This window comes from Lissotriton vulgaris, chromosome 9 (genome assembly GCF_964263255.1).
Source record: "Lissotriton vulgaris chromosome 9, aLisVul1.2, whole genome shotgun sequence".
Classification (NCBI taxonomy): Eukaryota; Metazoa; Chordata; class Amphibia; order Caudata; family Salamandridae; genus Lissotriton; species Lissotriton vulgaris.
In genome coordinates, this window is record NC_141697.1 from 1,241,516,135 (window position 1) to 1,241,536,575 (window position 20,441).

The following is a 20,441-nucleotide window of genomic DNA, read 5'->3' on the forward strand; positions in this document are numbered from 1 at the left end:
GGGGGGGGGCTTCTTTGAAGATTTGCTGAGGCGTGCCCTGGCAGTGATGTCAGCGAGAGGTGGAGCCGACACCCCTAGAGAACATGTGGCAAGTGATGCCATTTTGAGCTATCCCAGAAGACTGTGCAGGGAGGTTGAAACAGGGGCAGGGAAATGATGTGGCACATCAGGATAGGCCAGGGCACCGCCCTGCTGGTACCCTCCGCCCCTACTTAGAAAGTTTTGTACAAGTGAGAGAGCATTCTGTTGGGTGCGCCTTTCTGCGGAACACAGAGACTGAAGGCTAGCACCATGGGCAACTGGAAGGAAGAAACCCCTGACTGCCCACTGGATGAAGGATCTGCCTCAGATGACCCCAGGATCAGTGGGGCGCAGCCTAGGACCAGGAAGCTGGTCCTGTTACACTCCCAGACGACCAGTTAGGGGGTGGAGCAGGTGGGGGGCGAGACTGGGCCCTCTGCAAGAAGAAAACAAAGCAAAAAGCAGGCATAGAAAGCCAGCGAATGCAGCTCCCTGCAGTTCAACCTCGTAGTCTGATGAAAGGGCTCCTGGTGTCTAGGGCTTGCCACAAGGAGCAAAAACACCACCAAAATAATCTAAATCAGCCCAACGGGGCCGGAGTTATGGCTGGGTAAACTGGGCGACCATAGACCTTTCCGAAGACAAGCGACAACGCGCATAGGGCTCCGCCGCATTAATTAATTGTGCTTCTGAGGTGGTCCGAGGCCGGGAGGCTGCCACAGGCATAAAAGAAATGAGGGAACATCGTCACGCCCCATCGTAAGGTGGGGACATTGCCCAGGACCTCATCGCTAGACTCCGAAGTGCCGAAGATACAGGGTAGCACCATCGCGCTGCCTGCTATGTGTAGGACAGGGCCAAGGACCTCATATCTGAACCTTGACAAGGAAGAGAAGCCAGGAAGTGCTTTTGCACTCCCTGCATAAATGCCAGCAGTCCCAGGACCCCAGCCCCGGGCCCGGCAAAGAAAAGGAGCAGGGGCGCGCCATTGCGCTCCCCACTAAGCCGCTGGTGGGCAGAGGAACCAATCCCTGGGCCCAGCAAAGAAGAGAAGCTGGGGAACACTGCTGTGCTCCCCACAAAAATGCAAGTGGGCCGAGGACCCATCCATGGGTCCCATACATCTGAAGAGGAGGGGGGGGGGGTGGGGGGGGGGGGGGGGGGGGAGGACCGCTGCACTCCCCCATGCGCATATGGCCCGATAGCTTGCCGCACAGCACGTGTTTGCCTGAAGGAGCCAGCAGACCAGAAACAAAGTGCCGGCTCCGGTGACAGATGCGAGAGTGCAGGTGTAATGACCGACTTTTTCGGCCCTCTTTGGAGGGAGAATGATGGAAGATGACTCCAGCCTATTACCCTTTTAGTACAGGGATTAGGACTATAAACAGGACTTATCCATGAGGCACAGTAGTGCATTTTCGTACCCTTTTCTTTAGATCAGGGCTTATAAATTTAAGTTAGGGGATAGATTCATTAGTATTAGTGATGATCCGTCCTTTTGCAAGAGTGTTAGTATATCTTCTATAGAGTTATGCTTATTTCGGGCCTTGTAGGCCTCAAACGGGACAGACTCCATCTTGCCCTCTGCCCGGCAGCTTGAGAGGCTTTCTAGGTCAAGTGTAATGTTTTAGTTTCGAGGTGTTGTTCGCTTGGAGAGAACCGGCTCAGGCTGGCCCTTATCGAAAGACTGTATTTTTCTCCACTCCGAAGACACAACTTCAGGCCGTCCGGCTGGGAACGTGTCCTTGGTACGGGGAGGTACAAGAATTTGGTGGGCGGCAGGTTACTGGCCGTAACTTTCCATGAAGGGACAGGCTTTGATATTAGCGAAAGTGTTAGGCAATGAGTCAGTCAGTCTGTAGGCGGCAACTAGCCGTTAGCATCTATGCCATTAATTATTTCCATGCAGACAGTCGCCATTTTGAAGTCCGAGAAAGATCATGAAACTGAGACTCTCTGAGAAAGACTGAAGGAGAAGGAGAGGTAGCGCAGAGCGATCAGAGACAGAGAGAGAGAGACAGCAGCTAATAACGAGAGAGGTTCCAGTGACTTGGAGGGAAGCAGAAGAGATCGAGCATAGCGGTGCAGACGTGTACTCGTGACTGCTAAGGTGTGATTCCGAGACGAGCCAAGACAGACGAGAAGGGAACCTAGATGACTGCCGAACCCCGACTTCACATTAATAAGGTGACCTCCGCCCTTTCCCTTATAGAGTGCACATTCTAACCTTTCACTTTTCTTTGCAGAATATATGCTATCGTATAGTATTGTGTTTATAATTATTGTAATAAAAATACCCCAGTTCTTAGTGAACCGACATGTGCCTTGTATTCTTGTTCAATCAGGGTAACCTGGTCTTCTAGTCAGACATTGTTTGCATGAACGGATGCGAATCCCGATCAGGTAAGAAGTGACTGAGCAAGGAGGGAGAGAGGGAACGTTTGGTGCCAAGAGCAGAAGGTACATATTTCAATTTGGAAAGCCGTACTAAATTCTATTATCGTAGTTTTATCCTGAGTAGACAATGAGAGATTTCTTCCATATGTGTTCATAGGAAAGTGATCGTCGTGGGTACGCGGCGTTAATGAGAGCACCGGGGGGACACTGTGTGTAGGTCCGCCGGATTGTGGACCGGATAAGTGAATGAGAGCACTGGGACTGCAGGCCCGTGTGTAGGCACGCCGGATTGCGTGTCGAGTGAGCACTGATGGTGATCAGTGTGTAAGGGTACATAATCAGACCTGCCCCAGGGTAGATTAGTCTGGGCCTAAGTGGCCGCGAGACTGACTGGTATGAATAGGATATTGTAGAAAATCTATGCATGTTTATTGCTATTTTCCCCATCCTTAGGTACGAGATGTACATACATATATATCTATACCCATTGTAAATAGGTTCTAAGGAGGGAGGTGATTACGTTCCGACTGGGTTAAAGGGGCTCCTAGGAGCTGATCCCATCTGGTCCGAAAATCCGGTCGTTACAGCAGGCCATTCGGGTAGCTAGTGAGAACAGCCGTGGTGGACTCTCCAAACCACTCTCCAACATTGTTTTAAGGCCAAGGGGTGCTCAGTGGTACCGGGCACCACGAGAAAAACGCACGGCGCAAGGCTGTCAAAGAAACAAAACCTAAAGCGTAAAATGACACGGCTCTCCCCAACACAGTGTGAGAGCGCTATTTAAAAATGCACCAAAGCTCATGGAGGAGCCCCCCATAATCCCCTGCGGGGCTCGTCCGTTTCGGCTGCATTCCAAAGGAAAAAAAATAACTGGTTTGTGGCTTGTGGAGGAGAGCTGGGTCACCACGAAAAGGTTCCCAAAGTGTGGGGAAGCTGCAAGAGCAGCGCAGCCTCCCCACCATTGAACGTGGCAGAGTCCCCACTCTAGGTTTGGTGGGACGCTATGAAGCAGGGAAGGCTCCGCCCCTGTGGGCGGCCATTATGGCTGTAACCAGTTGTGGCCTAAAAGTGCTTACAATGAATTTTCATGTTAAGAGAATCCCTCCAGGGGTGAAAGGTGATAATTACATCTACACGCATTTATCAAAGAGATGTCCTTTAGGGTCTATGTTTGAAATGCAGCATCTTTACGTCTGATAAAAGTGGTTATGCTGCAAACATCCTCTAGGGGTGAAGGACAGAACTACAAAGATGTTGTGATTATAACTAAAGTGCATATTTTTTCATGCTAAAGGTAATTTTGATGACTCAAATCTACAAGACAGGCCGAGACAATTTCCCTTGTGAATGCTTTAATGAAATAGTGATGCTGACAACCACTCATATGCCAAGTAAACATGCTTTATTGCCAATATCAAGTGCGCAAAAGTGAAATTCCATTATTGCATTTCTAACACAAGAAAATGTTGTGACAGGATTTGTTGATCTAGGCCTCCCTTTGTGACAGTTAAAAACGATTACGCAAAGTCATCCAAAAGTATTTCCATCAGCATGTGTATATTTGCTAATTGCTGCATACTATTGCCTAGTGTGTGTATAATAAATGTACTTTTTGCTTTTTTCACAAGAAAAAGCACAGACTGGACAATCAGTTACAGAGTGCTGTTATTGAGCATCTGTGAATGGAGATTACTAGCCAACACCCTTGAGTAGGCCGTGGGCTACTGCGCTATCCTGCGAGATTGGGGTAATTGGTTCTCAATGGAGTACAAATGTAGACCCACTACTTGTGCAGGCCACACAACTAATGACTCATTTTTATACACAGACACAGGCCTGTTCCTGCACAGGGCACACAGATCACCACTGGATTTAGATATCTTTATCATTTTTAAACATTTATTTTAGCACCTTGGTTGTAAAAAGGAAAAATACACCTTACCTGCCCACACGCGGCCGGACTAAGCCATGTGATTTGATAAAAACACAGTCGCCAACCTTGAGCCACAAGTCGTTGTAGTGCAGCTGCTCGTAGTAATGACAGCCGAGCTCGCCGCTGGGCATATCGACCAGCACATCTTCCTTCTCCTACGGAAAGAAGGGCAGTTCAGTAAACAAGAGACCGTGTACCAGTCTATCAGATTCTCAAGCGAAGCCCGCTGAGTGCTTAAAACTGCAACCCCAACTCACAAAGCCACGGTTTTCACAGTTTATTCAGAAACCTACATTAATTTCCATGACATTTCATAAAAACAATCATAAAAACATCCGTTAATAGTAGTTACATCAGCAACATAAACAGCAGGGTAGCAGAATAACAAAAGATTACATTTCATCACTACCTTTGCTGGCGACCTGGATTGAGTTTCAATCATTGATTAGGCTAATATTTCCTTCATTTCTGAATTTGTAATTACAGACAAATTTATAGCACATTTGATAATACACAGACTATATTATCTTCTAGACTAAAGGCAGGTAAGAGCGTGGCTCTGCTTCCGCCAAGCTTTCAAAGGGTAGATCGGTAACAACATGGATGCTGAACTTCGGCAGAGACACAGTCCCGCTCCTCACTCCAGAGAACATCGCTCCACTCACAATGGCCTTAACTACTTGCTCCAACTTGAAGCCCATAAAGGCCACAGAAACAAAACACGGGAGTCCTCTTCAGCCATATAATCGGAGCAATGATAATCATCTGGTCCATTATGATTTCATTTACATGTGAAACTCTTCAAATGGTAACGTATCTAAAAAAGAAGCTAATTACCTTCGCGAACATGGTTTATGGTTCATACTGTATTTAACCGAAGATTTCTCATCTTTAGAACATCCTGAGGCACCAGCCTGGATTCAGTATTTTTTTTAGCATCGCTCCTTCATGCCGGTTGGTGGAATCTTGCAGCTCTGCTTCAACTCCGTTCCGCCCAAGAAGTAACTGCTTGAACCACATGTAAGCACCATCCAAGCGAGCGGACATCAATTTCTTCCTTGACACAGCCTGCGCCCTTGGACGCACAGTCAAATAACCATCATCTGTGCCAGTTTGTAGATCTCGAATATGGGACATATTTAGATGATGGAAAAGAGCCCCTTCCACAGAACAGGGAGTCGGAAGAGAAGTAGAAATCTGTGGCTAGATTGAAGATCTACCAGAAATAGATTGACCGGAGGGGAGTAAATACTTCTTCTTCTGGATAATTCTAACCACAGATTCCTCAACTTCTCAACAGATGCCAAAGCAGTACCTACCCAGGTGGCGAGTCTGTGGGACGGCTAAGACTAAAAGGTCCATCAGGAATGAACAGCCAAAATGCCAGTTCCCGTAGGACGGCATTGTCAAGGCAGTAGTGCTTTACGAACATGTGCAGAGAAGTCCACATTGTAGCCTGTCAAATTTCCAGGACTGGCACTCTGCATGCTTACACGGTGGCAGCAGCCTTGGCAGCATGGGCCCGATTCTCCTGCACAAACCTCTTTTCTGCAAAGCTTTGTCTTTCTTTGCCCCAGAGAACCAAACAAAAAGCTGACCATCTACTCGATGGTCTGTGGTGCAATCGATATAAATGCTCAGTGACCTTTTAGGAAAAAAACAATGGGGTAACTCCTCCTTTGAGAGGTGAGGTGGAGAAAAGCATGTTCGATGTGTGATCAACAGCAAGACCTAAAAAGGAGTCACAACCTTCAATAGAAAGACTGATCTAGTCCGCAGCAACAGTTTGTTATAAAAGAATATGGTGTAGGACGACTGGCCTGAAAGTCACTTGATGAGCTGAAGTTATTGAGACCGTCTTCAGAGTCAGAGGGCAGCTGTACATCGACTCAAAAGGGGAGCAAATAAGAAAACTAAGAACCAAACTAAGATCCCACTATGGCATTGAAAAAAGGTTTAGGAAGAAACTTATGGCAGAGGGCTTGATAAAGACAAAACAGAGTTTGTCCTAAAATGGTTTCGTATTATGGGAACCACATCAAGACACAAACCTGCCAGAGTACCTGCCATACACAGACTTTGTTGAAGAACACCTGCCAACAGGTATGGCATTCACTACTTTGGTAGAAAGATTGAATGCAGCAAACTTCTGCCGCTTTATCCACATGCATGGAGGAGCACAGTGCGCAGGTTCTTGTGGAAGACCGTGCCCTGCTGCTGCGACTGAACCAACACTCCAGATCTTTGTATGAAGGCACGGAAAGTTCGGAGCTGACATGAAGAGTCATCTATACTATCTGTGTTATTTCACCTTCAGAGAAAGAACTTGTCCTGACTATCAAGTGAAGTGTGTGTAGATGTATGAATGAGTAGTGTATGTTTGGTGATTAGTGTGTGGTTTTCGGGGTACTTCTGTTTGTTCTTAAGAGAAAATCAATTTCATATTGGACTTCTAAATTATGTACACAATGAGTATAAAAAATATTTTTAAAAAATCAATGCAAAGGAGAAAAAAATATATTGAAGATTGAAAATTAATAAGAAAAGTAATTTTGATATATGTCCTAGAAAAATAAATAAAAATACTAAATATACTTTGATCCAAGTGTATCTGTGTTGATCTGGAAGAAACATCCCTGAAAGCATTTGAGTAACATCATTTGAGAAATTATGGTGAGGCCACGAGGGAATGTTTTGTATTGTTGTCGGAGCTGATGTCGGTGCACATGGGTGGTGCGTATAAGTGCCACCTGAGCTGTCACTTTGGGGGGTGGAACGGAGGGCAAGAAGAGCTGCAAGACTCCACCCAACGCCACGCGGGCTGCGCTAAAAATCTGGGGATAGTCTACAGATGAGGAGTCTGCAGTTAGAAGCATCCATTAGAAAAACAACGTATGTGCATAGCGATTGCTCTTCTGGGTCACTGTAAACTGGTCTATATAGTTCTCCCCACCCGGTAGGGTCTTGACGATCAAATATCCAGGAGCCACATTATGTGTAAGGTGCTACTTCTAATTGCACATTTAGTTTTATCTCAATATTTTGTCTTGAACTGTGTACAGTATTTTTCCTACATACTGCTGGGTCAGACCAAACCGCATCTAAACATAGGGAGGACAGGGGTGCATCTTCCACCTGAGCAGCAGGTGTAGTGACACCGAGATCCAGAGGCTAAGGGGCCCACTAAACCCTGAATGACTATTTCACAGTTCAAACATCAGCTGGGGAGCCAATCTCTTTACTTGCACTTGGGCAAATGACACCCTGGCGACACCACTGAGGAAGGATAGTATTTCTTTGACATGTGCAATGAAGGGCGAGAGCTTTGACAAAATGTAATAGGTCTGACAACGCTTCTTGGTAAATCTCAGCATTATTTGCCCAGAGTGTGCCCCAAAATGTAACAAATGATCATGGCAGCATTGGAGAAGGTGCAAACTTCCAAAACCATTCTGAACATTAATTTGAACGGAGTTGGGGTGCAGAACGCCTTCAAAAACCCTTCCTGGGCTCTAGCCTGAAGGGCACATCTAATTGGTGCACAGTTCAGCTCCACAGACTGCTCCAGTCACAGACCTCGCTCTGCAATTCTAGTGGGGAAGATAAAGGCCCTTCACCAGCGTTCCTCTTAGAGCCAGAGCTATATGTGTGCAGTTTCTAAAAATACCTGCATTTGCTTTGGTTTGCCCCAGAGAAAAACCTTTACAGCAGAACCAAAAGCAAAGGTAATTACATTAGTTGACCAGCTCTAATTTTTCATTTATTTATATGAAAAGGTTTTCCTGCTAACTATTTTGAGTGTGCAAACACAACACCTTTGCCCACATTGGCCTGTAAATCCTTCATGAAACCTCAAAAGGCGTTAGAAGTTTGTACTGGGGATTTTCAGTGCATGCAATGAATACGGTCTTCGGCCTTCAGCAAACATAGTAAACATCACATCAATGAGTGGACAATCCGTCGCATTTATTCAGATATTCTGCACAGTTGTTCATAAAGGGATGAATAATGGTGACAAAAGAATCTTCTCATCCTCTTTTGTACTGGAATATATCTATGGTTTGCTCACCTCCTACCCCTACCTCCAAAGTTGGAAGATTACATCAGTTAAAGTAGGGAGTAGAAGATTATCTTCCATTGCCCTAATCAGCATGCATCTATCAATGTTCTTTAAAAGCTGCCCTGAGATCCGAGAAGGCAGAAAAGATCCTGCCTTTCTTCAGGCCACCAATTTCATAGTAATAAGGAATAAACCTCTGTTCCACTGGGACCGAGATTAGCAATTAGCGATAGTGTTGTTAGAACACGAATGAGCCTGCAACCCAACCACAAAAACTTTGAGAAAAAGCTTGCAAACTCCATCTCACAAAGAGCTTCAGTCTATAGTTCTTCAGCAGCCAATGGCCTGCTGTCTTGTGTACGGGGACAATTGATGAGAGTTGCCAGGAGGATACAGTAAATCAGTTTGCTATATATATATTTTTTTTAAATAAGACAGTCAACACCCGTCTTCCTCAACACTCCCGGATACCTTGAGGGTCTACTGATCATCCCGAGATCTGAGCAGCGAGGATCAGCTTCGCCTTCAACTGCTCCTCTTACTCGGTTCCCCGAAGAATTTGGAACTCTTCCACCTGAGCTGTGTTGAATCATCTTTTTCATCTGGAAAAATATGAAACCCTTACTCTTTAAGAAGTAATGGGGGAACTATCCCCATCCTAAGCCCTGCCTGACTGGGAATATTCCTACCCACAGCTCCGTCTTAGACAGGGAACATTCACACTTGGCTCGTGCTGACACAGGTAACATTCACACTCTCAGCTCGATCACATATACAGAACATGAACACTCTCAGCTCGAGCAAACATACAGAACATTCACACTCCGCTCCATCAAACATTCAGAACATGCACACACTCAGCTCGATCGGACACAGGGAACATTCACACACTCCGCTCGATCCGACACAGGGAACATTCACACACTCTGCTCGATCAGACATAGGGAACATTCACACTCTCAGCTCAATCCGACACAGGAAACATTCACACACTCTGCTCGATCCGACATAGGGAACATTCACACACTCCGCTCGATCCGACATAGGGAACAATCACACTCTGCTCGATCAGACACAGGGAACATTCACACACACTGCTTGATCCAACATAGGGAACATTCACACTCTCAGCTCAATCCGACACAGGGAACATGCACAAACTCCGAACAAGTCGACAGAGAACATGCATATAACTCAGCTCCAGCCGACAGGGAGCATTCCTACCCACAGCTGCATCTTACACAGGGAACATTCCCACTCTCAACTCGAGCTGACACAGGAAACGTTCCCACCCACATAGTGCAGTGGCGTCTTTTGGTGTCGGATTCTGGTGCAGGAGTCTCTTGAGGGTGGAGTGGACCTGCAGAAAGAGGCTGCAGGCAGTGACTGAAGTCCAGTCTGAGCAAACCCAAGGATGGGCAGAGCTCTTATGGTTCTGGGCACCCCATTGGCACGGTCACCTTCCTTAGACTCTGCTCTGGAGCGCACGGGCATAGGTGCTTCGAGCCGTCAGGTGGTGGTGGTCACAGACTCACTCTTGGTCTTTGTTTCTGCTGCAGAAGTGCACATCAGGACAGCTGGGGCCCTCTTGATGTGGGTCTCACTGTCCCTGAAGTCCCTTGACTAGCAGGTCGGTCTTCCTCAGTGTTGGGGTCCCATCTGGGCCCAACAAGTCTTGGCTGTTGCAAGGGGTCCAGTACCCCAGAGATTGGTACTGTGCGGCGCTGGTCGGTCCTGGCTTCTCCACACTTGGAGGGAGGATGGATCTGACACGTAGGAGCACCTCTTCCTGGGCAGCTGGTGGTAGTCTCCGGAATTGGAAGGTCTGTGTACCGGGTCTTGCTTCTTGGGTGCCTGTGGCTGCAGGAGGGTAGCTCCTCTACTCCAAGGGAGTATCTTTGGTAATTTATGAAGCACGGGCAGGCCTCTGGGTTTCCTGAGGTCCCCACAGTGGCAGGACAAATCAGTTGCTCTACAAGGGTTAGGTGAAGCAGACAGGTCGTCAGGGTTGGCGCCAAGTCAGTCATTCTCCTCTGTTCACGGGTCAGCAGTATTCTTCCTTGTCCACGTTTGATCCATAGATATCCTGGTATGAGGAGGTCCCCTTAATAATAAATTTAAGGGGCATTAACGGGAGTGAGGGGGTGTGGCCAATAGGCTACTTACCCCTGGGGTCACTACACCCCCACGATGACCTCTTCCTTTGGGGAGGGGGCATCACCCAGTTCCAGAATGCCTAATTACACCACACACAATATGGTGGAATTTCTAAAGTCATTCACATCAGGCTGTGTCACTCTAGAGGTGTTCAGCCTGGCAATTCAACATGCTAATGTTCCCGCCTCTGCTGTGAGGGAAGCCAGATTCGCACACCTAAGGTGGTGTACTCTTTGAAGCTCCCTGCCTTGAAATACTAATTCACAGGTCATCCTGTGGGAGGGGGTGTAAACACCCCCTGCCTGAGCAGACTTTATTTCAGACCTCATGAGAGCAAAGGCTCTCGCCCCTGGGGGTCAGAAAATCATCTGTGGTGGCAGGCTGGCTAAGTCCAGTGCGTCAGCACACTAGTAGATGGGAGGTTTTCAGGGGCAGCTCTAGGGTGGCCTCTCGATGCATGTATTCATAAATCCATCACTGGAATCAGAGTGGGTTCATTAATACGAGGTGTTTGATACCAAACTCCATCTGTTACAGTGAAGCCATCACGTAGATGGGGAACTCGTTTTGACCGGTGCCCAGTACATTTCCTAAGATGGCTTCCCAGCTCACATGTAATATCCAGCAATGGAACTAGACAGCACAGGGGTGTATCTGCTGCTCCAGAAATGCCCTCACATAAAATACAATGCACCCTGCCTGAGGGCTCAAAGGCTGCTGTAGGGGTGACTTACATATATTAGATGCAGTGACTTTGCACCATGCTGTAGGAAAGTGGGTTTCTGTTGCAGTTCCCCCCCCACCAACCCCCACACTTTCTGCCAGACTACTGGTACACTTTGACTTGATGTGCCCTGGGTTACGGCCAATCAGGTTCCCAGGGCCTGTGTTCTTTCCCCAAAACGACCCCAATTGGCATCTCTAGCCACAGGTCAGTGCCTGGTAAATGGTACCACAGGCATCCAAGGCACTGTGACCAGTGAAGGCCTCTAAGGGCTGCAGCAGTTATTGTGCCATCCTTAGAGGTCCTGTACCCTGACACTCTCACACTGCCTTTGCAGGCTGCATCCCTGTGTGCCATGCCTACAACCCACTGCCCTGGCATAGATCAGTCACCCCTCTAGCTGGGTGCACTATACCACTGGCGATGGTACACGTGCATGAGCCCTGTACCCCTACAGTGCCCAAGTCCATTCTTAGACATTGTAAGTGCAGTGCTGCCATTAAGAGTATATTGTGCTTGGAGGTTGTCATTACGAACTCCACAGCACCATAATGGCTACACAGAAAACTGAGAAGCTTGGTATCAAACTTCTCAGCACATTAAACCCACACTGATGCCAGTGTGAGATTGAATGACAAATGCACTCAGGGGCCATTTTAGAGATGCCCCCTCAAACAAACCTATCACTAGTTTCCAGGCTGAGTGGCTGCTTTCATCTGCCACCACCAGACATGTTTCTGGACCCCAGGGTCAAGAGCCTGCTGCTCTCTGGGGCCTGAAACAATGCACATCCTGGGACGAGATGCCAAACCTCCACCCTCAGGATGGGCAGGGTTCACAAAGGGGAAGCTTCAAAGGCATGATGCCTTTGTGGGCCGATGCCTGCAGTCTAAATCTAGTAGGACCCCCTAACCGCAACCAGGAGCTGGTAAGAAGATCCAACCCCAAAAGGCACCCTCGCACCCGACACCCCACAGCCTTGTGTGCCCAAACTGACTGTGCCTAACCAACCCCTAAATTCCCAAATTACCTCTCGCAGTGGTGGTTGCACCCAGAAGACCTTCGTACCCAAGCCTGCAGTGTCTTTGCAAACCGGAGGTTCTCCACTGAAACCAACAGGGCGTACGACGTCGAAACAGCACCCTGCACCCAGCCGCCCCAGTGCTGCTGAGGGTGCACCTTTGGAGCTACTTTGCCCTGAGCTAAAGTCCAGGAGCTTTGCTCCCACAACCCAGAGGCCTGCTTCCCAGCAGCCACCAACCGGAGGCCCCGTATCCCTCATTGGATAACATTGGACCTCAGCACTCTGCACCCGGCCGCCCTAGTGCAGCCGAGGGTGTAACTAGAGTGCATCCTTGACCCTGGGGGACCCCCGAGTCTACTCCCAGAACCTCAACTCCCCTGAGTCTACCCCCAGAACCTCAACTCCCCCTACCAAATACTACCTCAAAATGTATGTAATTTATGCCATAAGGTTGTACAGAATCGCAATCATGTTTTGTTTGTATGTAAGGTATTGCGTCCTTTTCGCCTCAAATGGCTAAAACCAATTTGTCTACAGTTAGGAATTTTAGATGTATATACTTTCCTCCATGCACTTTATAGCCCACCTAATGAAATATTTTGCTACAGGATTTTTAACTTTTTTAAATGTTTTTTAGATATTTATTAATATTGCACGAAATTGGCTGAGGACTGCGAGACTAATGATTGTGTGCTCTACATTGCTCTTTTTTAGACTGTAAGATGTTATTTTGTTAACTTTTTATGTGATGTATATTGTATGTCTTATTTTATGTGGCCCTCAGTGAGAGCCAATACATAATAAATTTGAATTGAATTGAATTGAATACTACCTCAAAATCGATAACACTATTTTCCTCCATAGGATAACAGAGACTGCTTTGCTGTGAAAAGTTTCAAAGTGTGGAGTTTGGGAAACTAAAGAAATTCTTTAAAATTGCATAATCTAACAAAAACGATTTACTTCCCTGTTTTCAGGAAATGCCCTAGAGTAGTAAATATGTATACTACTCTGTGTAAGCCTAGTAATCTCAAAAGTTACTTACCTGCTATTTTACTAAAAAGCCTATTCAAGTCTATGTACTGCATTTACTAAGTATTGCATTTCTCTGCATCCATGCTGTAAATCAAATCAAAGTGCAAACACAATCAAACTGTATTTCAATTGCATTCGAATGGAAAGGAATGATGGTTCACCTGCGCCAGGCTTGCTTGGGTCTAGAATATAAAATAACAAATAATATTTTTATACAAAAACAATTGGTCTGAAGTTCAGTCTTTGAGTGTGTGAATTAATTCCTTGTCTGAGTGTGTACAACAAATGCTTAACACTGTCCTCTGATACTGCCTCACTGTTTGACCACACTAACACAAGTAGAGAGTAAGGTTCTATCTAACTTCACCTCTGCCCGCCTTTGGGGTTCCACTGGACTCTGTGCACACTATACCTCGCTTTGGTACAGTATATACAGAGAGAACTTCCTACAGCCTCTCCTCCGCTTTAGAAGGATGCGGAAGGAAGGTGAGCAAAGTGATGGTTTGACCAATGTGGAAAGAAGTAACCACTTTAGGAAGAAAGGAAGGTCTGGTTCTCAGGACGACCTTGTCCAGATGAACAGCCAGGAAAGGAGGTTTAGAAGACAGAGCTTGTAGCTGCTGCTACTTGATGGAGGAGGACGTTGTACTGCAGGTGGATATAGGAACCAGGGGATGCCTTAGCTCACTTTAATAAGAGTGTCTAAGCAGAAGGCTCAATACCCCTTTCCTCATAACAAGCTAACTACAATAGATAGCCAGATTAAAACCTACATTTACTACTACCCTGGTTCCAGCTCTTTTTGGATCATCATCTATATTCTTGATGATATTTATATGTACAATATTGAAACACCCTTTCAAGAGAATTTTGGCAGTACAGACCACAAATAGATATACACCATTCAATAATAAGAACGACTCGGACATACGAGATCCCTCCACAGAGAACTTTTTGTTCAACAGGATGCTCTATCAAGTATAACAACTCGCTACAGAGATCTCCATGTACCCTGATAACCACGGGAGAAGACACAAGGACACTAGTCTATCTATTTTTGCTCACCTCGCCCTGAAGAAGTCCCAAGAGGACGAAACGCGTCGGCTGTAGCTCCTGTGTGTGATTTGTTACTTACAACTGAACTTAATAAAAGAACTCTTAAAGGACACAAGTAACAACTAATGTGATCATTGCTGCTAACCTTATCAAAGTTGTCAGTCCATGCAAACTCCAAAGTGGTGCACCTTGACCTTGTTTAAAGTAATTCATAGTTCATGTTTTGAACCAACATTGTAACGGTGGGTGTTACTGAAGTGTGCACACATATTGTCCCATGCACTATAATGTGGGTCTAAATTAATTTTGTGAGAATATTTGACCAGGTGCTTTCTTTGATGGGAATCCTCCACCGTTGTTCTTTTTTCAAAACTTGTAGCTCGCTCACCCTGCGAGCAGAGGTGACGGCCACCAGAAAAGCAGTCTTTAGTGTAAGAAGTCTGAGGGGACAGTTATGAAGCAGCTCAAAGGGAGCGCACATAAGGTAGGTTAACACCAAGTTCAAGTCCCACGGAGGCATTACGAATGGAACAGGAGGAAAAAGATGAGTAGTGCCCTTAAGAAAGCTATTTACAACAGGGGACTTGAAAAGAGTAGACTGATCGGGAAGCCTAAGGAAGGCAGAAATGGCCGAGAGGTGGCCCTTTAGAGTACCCAGAGCAGAGCCCCGCTGGGCCAAAGAAAGGAGGAACAAAAGGACCTCAGATAGAGGGGCGGAAAGGGGATCCACAGCCTTTGCTGTGCACCATGCCACTACATTGTTCCATTGGCAGGTGTATACAGTCTTAGAGGAGGGACGCCTGGCTGCCAAGATAACATCACAGACTTTGGGAGGCAGGTCAAACAACGACAACTGCCACCGCGCAATCTCCATGCAAGGAGTTGGAGGCTTGACAAGTTCGGGTTGAGGTCTGTCCCCTGCTACTGCTGCGACAGAAGATCCTTTCGAAGAGGCAGTCTGATCGGAGAATCGACAGCCATGTGTAGCAGCTCGGGATATGAGACTCTTCGTGCCCAATCCGGAGCCACAAGAATGACTTGAGCCTGGTCGCACTTGATCTTCTTCAGGACTCTGGGGGGGTATAGGTGGAAAAGCGTATAGAAGATCTCAACTACACTCGGGACGAAAAGCGTTGCCTAGTGAGTGTCGCCTTGGAAATTCCTTGTATAGAAATTGCTGACATTGTGCGTTCTTTTCGATGGCAAATAGATCTAACCAAGGCGCTCCCCACTGTTAAAAGAGACCTTGCACCACCTCAGAGTTAAGACGCCATTTGTGATCCATCATGCACCTGGGGCCGAGTTCATCCGCCCTGGCGTTCAGCGTGAACCAGCAGGGATATGCACTGATGTTCCAGCCATGTCCAGAGGCGGAGGGCCTCTTGACATAGGGTCCACGACCCCACCCCGCCTTGTTTGTTGCAGTGCCACATGGCAGTGGTGTTGTCCGTGAACACCTGCACTACTCCAGACGGTTGATGTGGAGCCCGGACTCCGCCGGAGACTAAAGGCCTCTGATCTCCGCCTCCCCATGTTACCGCCCCATCCCAGAAGTGATGCATCGGTCACCACTGTGAACTCTGGTTGGGGAAGGGAGCTGGATCTGCCACCAACCCAATCTTGGTTCGTGAGCCACCACTGCAATTGGTGTGCAGTGCCCTCCGAGATATGGACGCAATTGGACAGGTTCCCCTGATGTTGTGCCCACTGCAGAGACCGCATATGCTATCTGGCAAGGTCCACCAGCAGGATGAAGGAGGCCATCAGGCCCAGTAGCCTGAGGGTCATCCTGACTAAAACCCAGGATAGAGGTTGAACGATAAGAATCATAGCCCGAATATCCCAGACTCGCTGTTCAGGAGGATAGAGCTGAAACTGCATCGTGTCCAGATCCGCTCCAATGAAGAGGGGCTTCTGAGAGAGAGTCAGGTGTGACTTCAGCACGCGGATGGAGAACCCCAGCGAATGCAGGAGGTTGCCCATAGTCTGGAGGTGGGAGAAGACAGCCTGGGGCGAGCCCGCCTTCAACATCGTCGTCGAGATAGGGGAAGACTGGAACCCCTGATCTGCGCAAATTAGCTGAGAACACCGGCATCACTTTCGTGAACTGAGGGGCGCTTGTAAGGCTAAAGGGGAGCACAGTAAACTGAAAGTGCTTGTGGCCTACTGTGAACTGCAGGTAACGGCGGTGTGCCGGCAGGATGTATGTATGTATGTATAGGCATTTATATAGCGCACTACTTACCCGGAGGGTCCCAAGGCGCTTCGACCGCTGCGAAACCCTTCCTGGCTTCCCTGAGAGATGGTCCCTTAATGGGTATCTCCAGGGTGAGACCAGGCATCCCCGGCGGTCTGGTGGGGCCGTTAGTGAAGATGAGGCAAGCTAATGCCCAGAGTTGCCGAGTGTGAACGCTGATCAGAGTAGGCACCGAGGCGAGAGAATTATCGAGTCCGCTGACCCTGGTCCAGAAACCTGCCGCACCGGGAATCGAACCCTGGTCCCGGGCCGTCCTCTGCTCTCGGGTCTGCCGCCTCTAACCAGTGAGCCACACTACTGGGGATGTGAAAATAAGCGTCCTGCAAGTCCAGCGCTACCATCCAGTCTCCAGGGTCGAGGACAGACAGGACCTGAGCTAGCATCAAAATTTTGAACTTCTCCTTCTGGAGGAAGCTGTTGACGTTCCTGAGATCCAAGATAGGACGCGGGCACTTGTCCTTCTTGGGCACCAGAAAGTAGTGGGAATAGCAACCACGACCTATTTCTGGAACAGGAACTTGCTCAATTCCTCAAATTCTTACACATCCTGCTGCTCGAGACACCACGCATTCGGCACAACAGCCATCTAATAGTTTGTTGCCATCAGGTCTGAAAATTCAGCTGGATATCAGCACGATAGGCAAAACAGCCAGTTTATTATATTTTGATCCTCGGAAAGCAAGGTGATGTGTGTGGAGTTCTTAGTTGAGCCTGCCTGACGATTCCTACTTCTGTTGAACACAATTAATAACAATTCAATCGCCCTGACAAAGTTCTTGTCTAAAAGAACAAAACGCGTTGGCTGCCTGGTGCTTTGTCTCAAATAAATGGAAGAATAAAGAAACCTGAATATTTCTAACAGTGGAAGGACTTTTTTTTGTCTTTCAGATATTTGGATTTTGGTGGTGCAACCCACAGTTGGCAAAAGTTTGTGTTGGCCGTTTAGATCGCTCCTTGAAAGCGGCAGGGGCAGTGGTGTTGCACACCGCAGGAGCATAGTGCTCAAATGTTTGTATAAGTACAGGAGGTTTTAAAAATAGGGATCATTGTCCTCTACATTGAGGGAGGTGCGTCACATACACTATAGTGTCTGTAAGGTTTTACTGTTTCCCTTTTAAAATTGGCAAAGCTGGGCAGGGGTCGCTCCGGGTAACAGGAAGGAAAGGAAACTCTGAGTCGACCCTTCGGCTCCGCACGTGAGAGGAGCACCACCAGCATCCCTCGTCGCAGCATCCCTCGTCGCATCGGCTGACCTACGGGGAGAAGTCTAAGAGCGACAATCCTTCTTCAACTTCCTCTTGTGCTTTGACTTACCAGAGGAGTGCGAAGAATTGGAAGAAGACTGGTGCCGACTGCTGGGCCTCGAGAAGCTTTCAGGACCGCTCCCGCAAAAACTTCGGATTCATGGTCCAGCAAGTAGGAGCACGACTTGGGGCCATGGTCGTGCTCCAGGCAAAGCAGGCACACGTGGTGCGGATCAATCCCTGACATCAGTCGGCTACAGGAACCGCAAGCCTTGAAACCGGGCATTCCTCGTGCACCAGGAGTCGATAGACTCAGCAAAAACGGTGTCGACAAAAGTCGAGAAAAAGTCAGTCAAAAAGTGACTGGAGGTACCGCTCTCTCCGGATCTGCGCTGGCTGGTGCGGAAAAATAAAGAACTAACGTTAGCACACAAGGGCAGCGTCTAAGTAGCTGCCGTGACGTCATCTCACCGACCACGATACCAACGACTAACACGGAGCCGATAGTCACCACCTTTTGACACGCTGGGGTACTGCTGACGAAAAAATTCTCTGATTCCAGTCTGACGTGGGTAGTTCTAAGGTAAGGAATCTATAAATAACTGTTTCATTCAGATTTAACAAATATAAAGATACATACGTACACGGAAGGAAATACATCCAGACTCAAACTGTATTCAACAAGCCCAGAACTTCTCCCCCAAGCCAATTTCCTTTATTTAGTTTATCCTTTTAATAATTCAATAGTGAAGCAATTGCAGATAAACAGTTATGATAACAAGCATTGGCATACCCAATAGGTCTCGCCATTGGGACTTTATAAGTATTTTGCAATGCAGCACATTATCCTGGGTGCTGCAACATCCACTGTTACTTTACATGGCACAGGTGACGTGCGAAGGCCATGTGCAATAAGGATTAAACATACGATCCCTTCATTTACGTTCAATATCGCAACCATTCCATCTTCTACTGTGTAGCAACTTCCTAACAGCTGCCAGTTTGCAAGTTTTATACAGCCGAAGTTCCACAACTATATTAAATTTGTTTTCCAACCGCTCTTTACACTTACGGCAACTGGGGAGCTGGTTTTTGGGAGAGGCTGGCAGGCAAAGCCTGGGTGTGGGGGAGGGAGCAAAGAAAGCCTCAATCAAGGGAGGGCGCAGAGAAAACGGGAGCAGCCTTTTGGTAATTTATCGCATGTTTTTATATGTCTCCACTGTTGCTTTGTGCTGCAATCACTACTTAATTTTCAAAAACATTCCAAATAGAGAAATATAAATGCCCCTTTTGGTTACAACGTTTGCATTGCAACATAAGTATAGTTTTTGGCGGGGGCGCTAGGTGGCGCACAAGCTTAATGCTGAGTAGCGCTATCCCAGGCGTGGGTAGCGACACCGGATGCACACAGTGAAAGAAATTTTCAGCGAGGTAAGTTCTGCATTTGAAGTGAATTTATTACAAATCAAATTATTTTGGCTTCATTCAAAATGTTGTATTCACATGTTGAAATAGATACATCAATCTTCATTTGTTAATTAGTTCAAACACGATTCCCCATGAATTCCCAATGCATTTCGGGCGCTGGGGCCCTTCATCAGGAGATTTAATGGTACTGTTGACAAAAAGAAAAGGTGATACACATATATTAATACGCTATCTAGTATGCGAACGTGCATATGCAAAACATTTCCAAAACATTTCATACAATGTCCCTAGAGCATTAATCTGATCATGCGAGACATAAATCTGAATGGTAACCCGGTTTAAATAAATATAGTACACGTGTAACCCCTGGGCATTTATCGAGAGTGAGTAGAAGTCAATACACACAATATGTCGAGTTGGCGGGTTCGCAAATAACAGCAATGGTTTGTGACCGTAAACTGACAAGGGACCTGATTCGTGAACTGAAAGTAGAGACGAGTGAAGGTCAAACTACGGAGTAAACTATCGACATAGACATTAGTCTAAAGGGGTTAAAAAACATCGGGCGCCCGATCTATAGGGCTGGTCTCAACCCCGGTACATTGAAAAAGGGGTAAACAAAGTGAAAAACGATGGATTCTAACGTTCGAGATCCGAAAGGGTACCGACAACAATGTATCCCAAATGGCGGTGACTTACCAGTATCAGTGCGGAGCACTGGCTACAATATCACTCTCCGTGTGTAGTCAGCGGGATGGAATGCGGAAGTACCGCGTGTATTTTTAACGTGAAACTAACGTGTGACGTATGCGATCATGTGCTCGACGGAAGTGAAAGACAGACTACTCGGGGTCAGAAATGTCCGTGTACTGAGAATGAAAGACTCGTAAACCAAGGGTAAAAGAGTGACAACAAGCGCAGCTATACTTGGCCAATGAAGCACGAGTGCTGTAAATGTTCTTCTATAAAAACACCGTTCATAATGTTAGAAATATTAATGAGCAAATGTACACAATAGATTGTGAGCATCACGATAGAAAATGTAGAAAAAATAATAACAGTCAAAATGAAATACACATGTCAATTGTACAGATTGGAAACTAAT

General features: G+C 47.0%; 1 protein-coding gene across 7 annotated transcripts in view; it reads right to left on the reverse strand.

The window, feature by feature from the left end:
* Positions 1-20,441, reverse strand: part of PBRM1 (polybromo 1) — a 368,051-nt gene that overhangs the window by 114,645 nt on the left and 232,965 nt on the right. For all 7 annotated transcript variants that reach the window (XM_086939413.1, XM_086939411.1, XM_086939408.1 and 4 more), the window contains exon 21: positions 4,361-4,506. In XM_086939413.1, the coding sequence (XP_086795539.1) occupies positions 4,361-4,506 (146 nt within the window). The remainder of the gene's footprint in view (positions 1-4,360; positions 4,507-20,441) is intronic.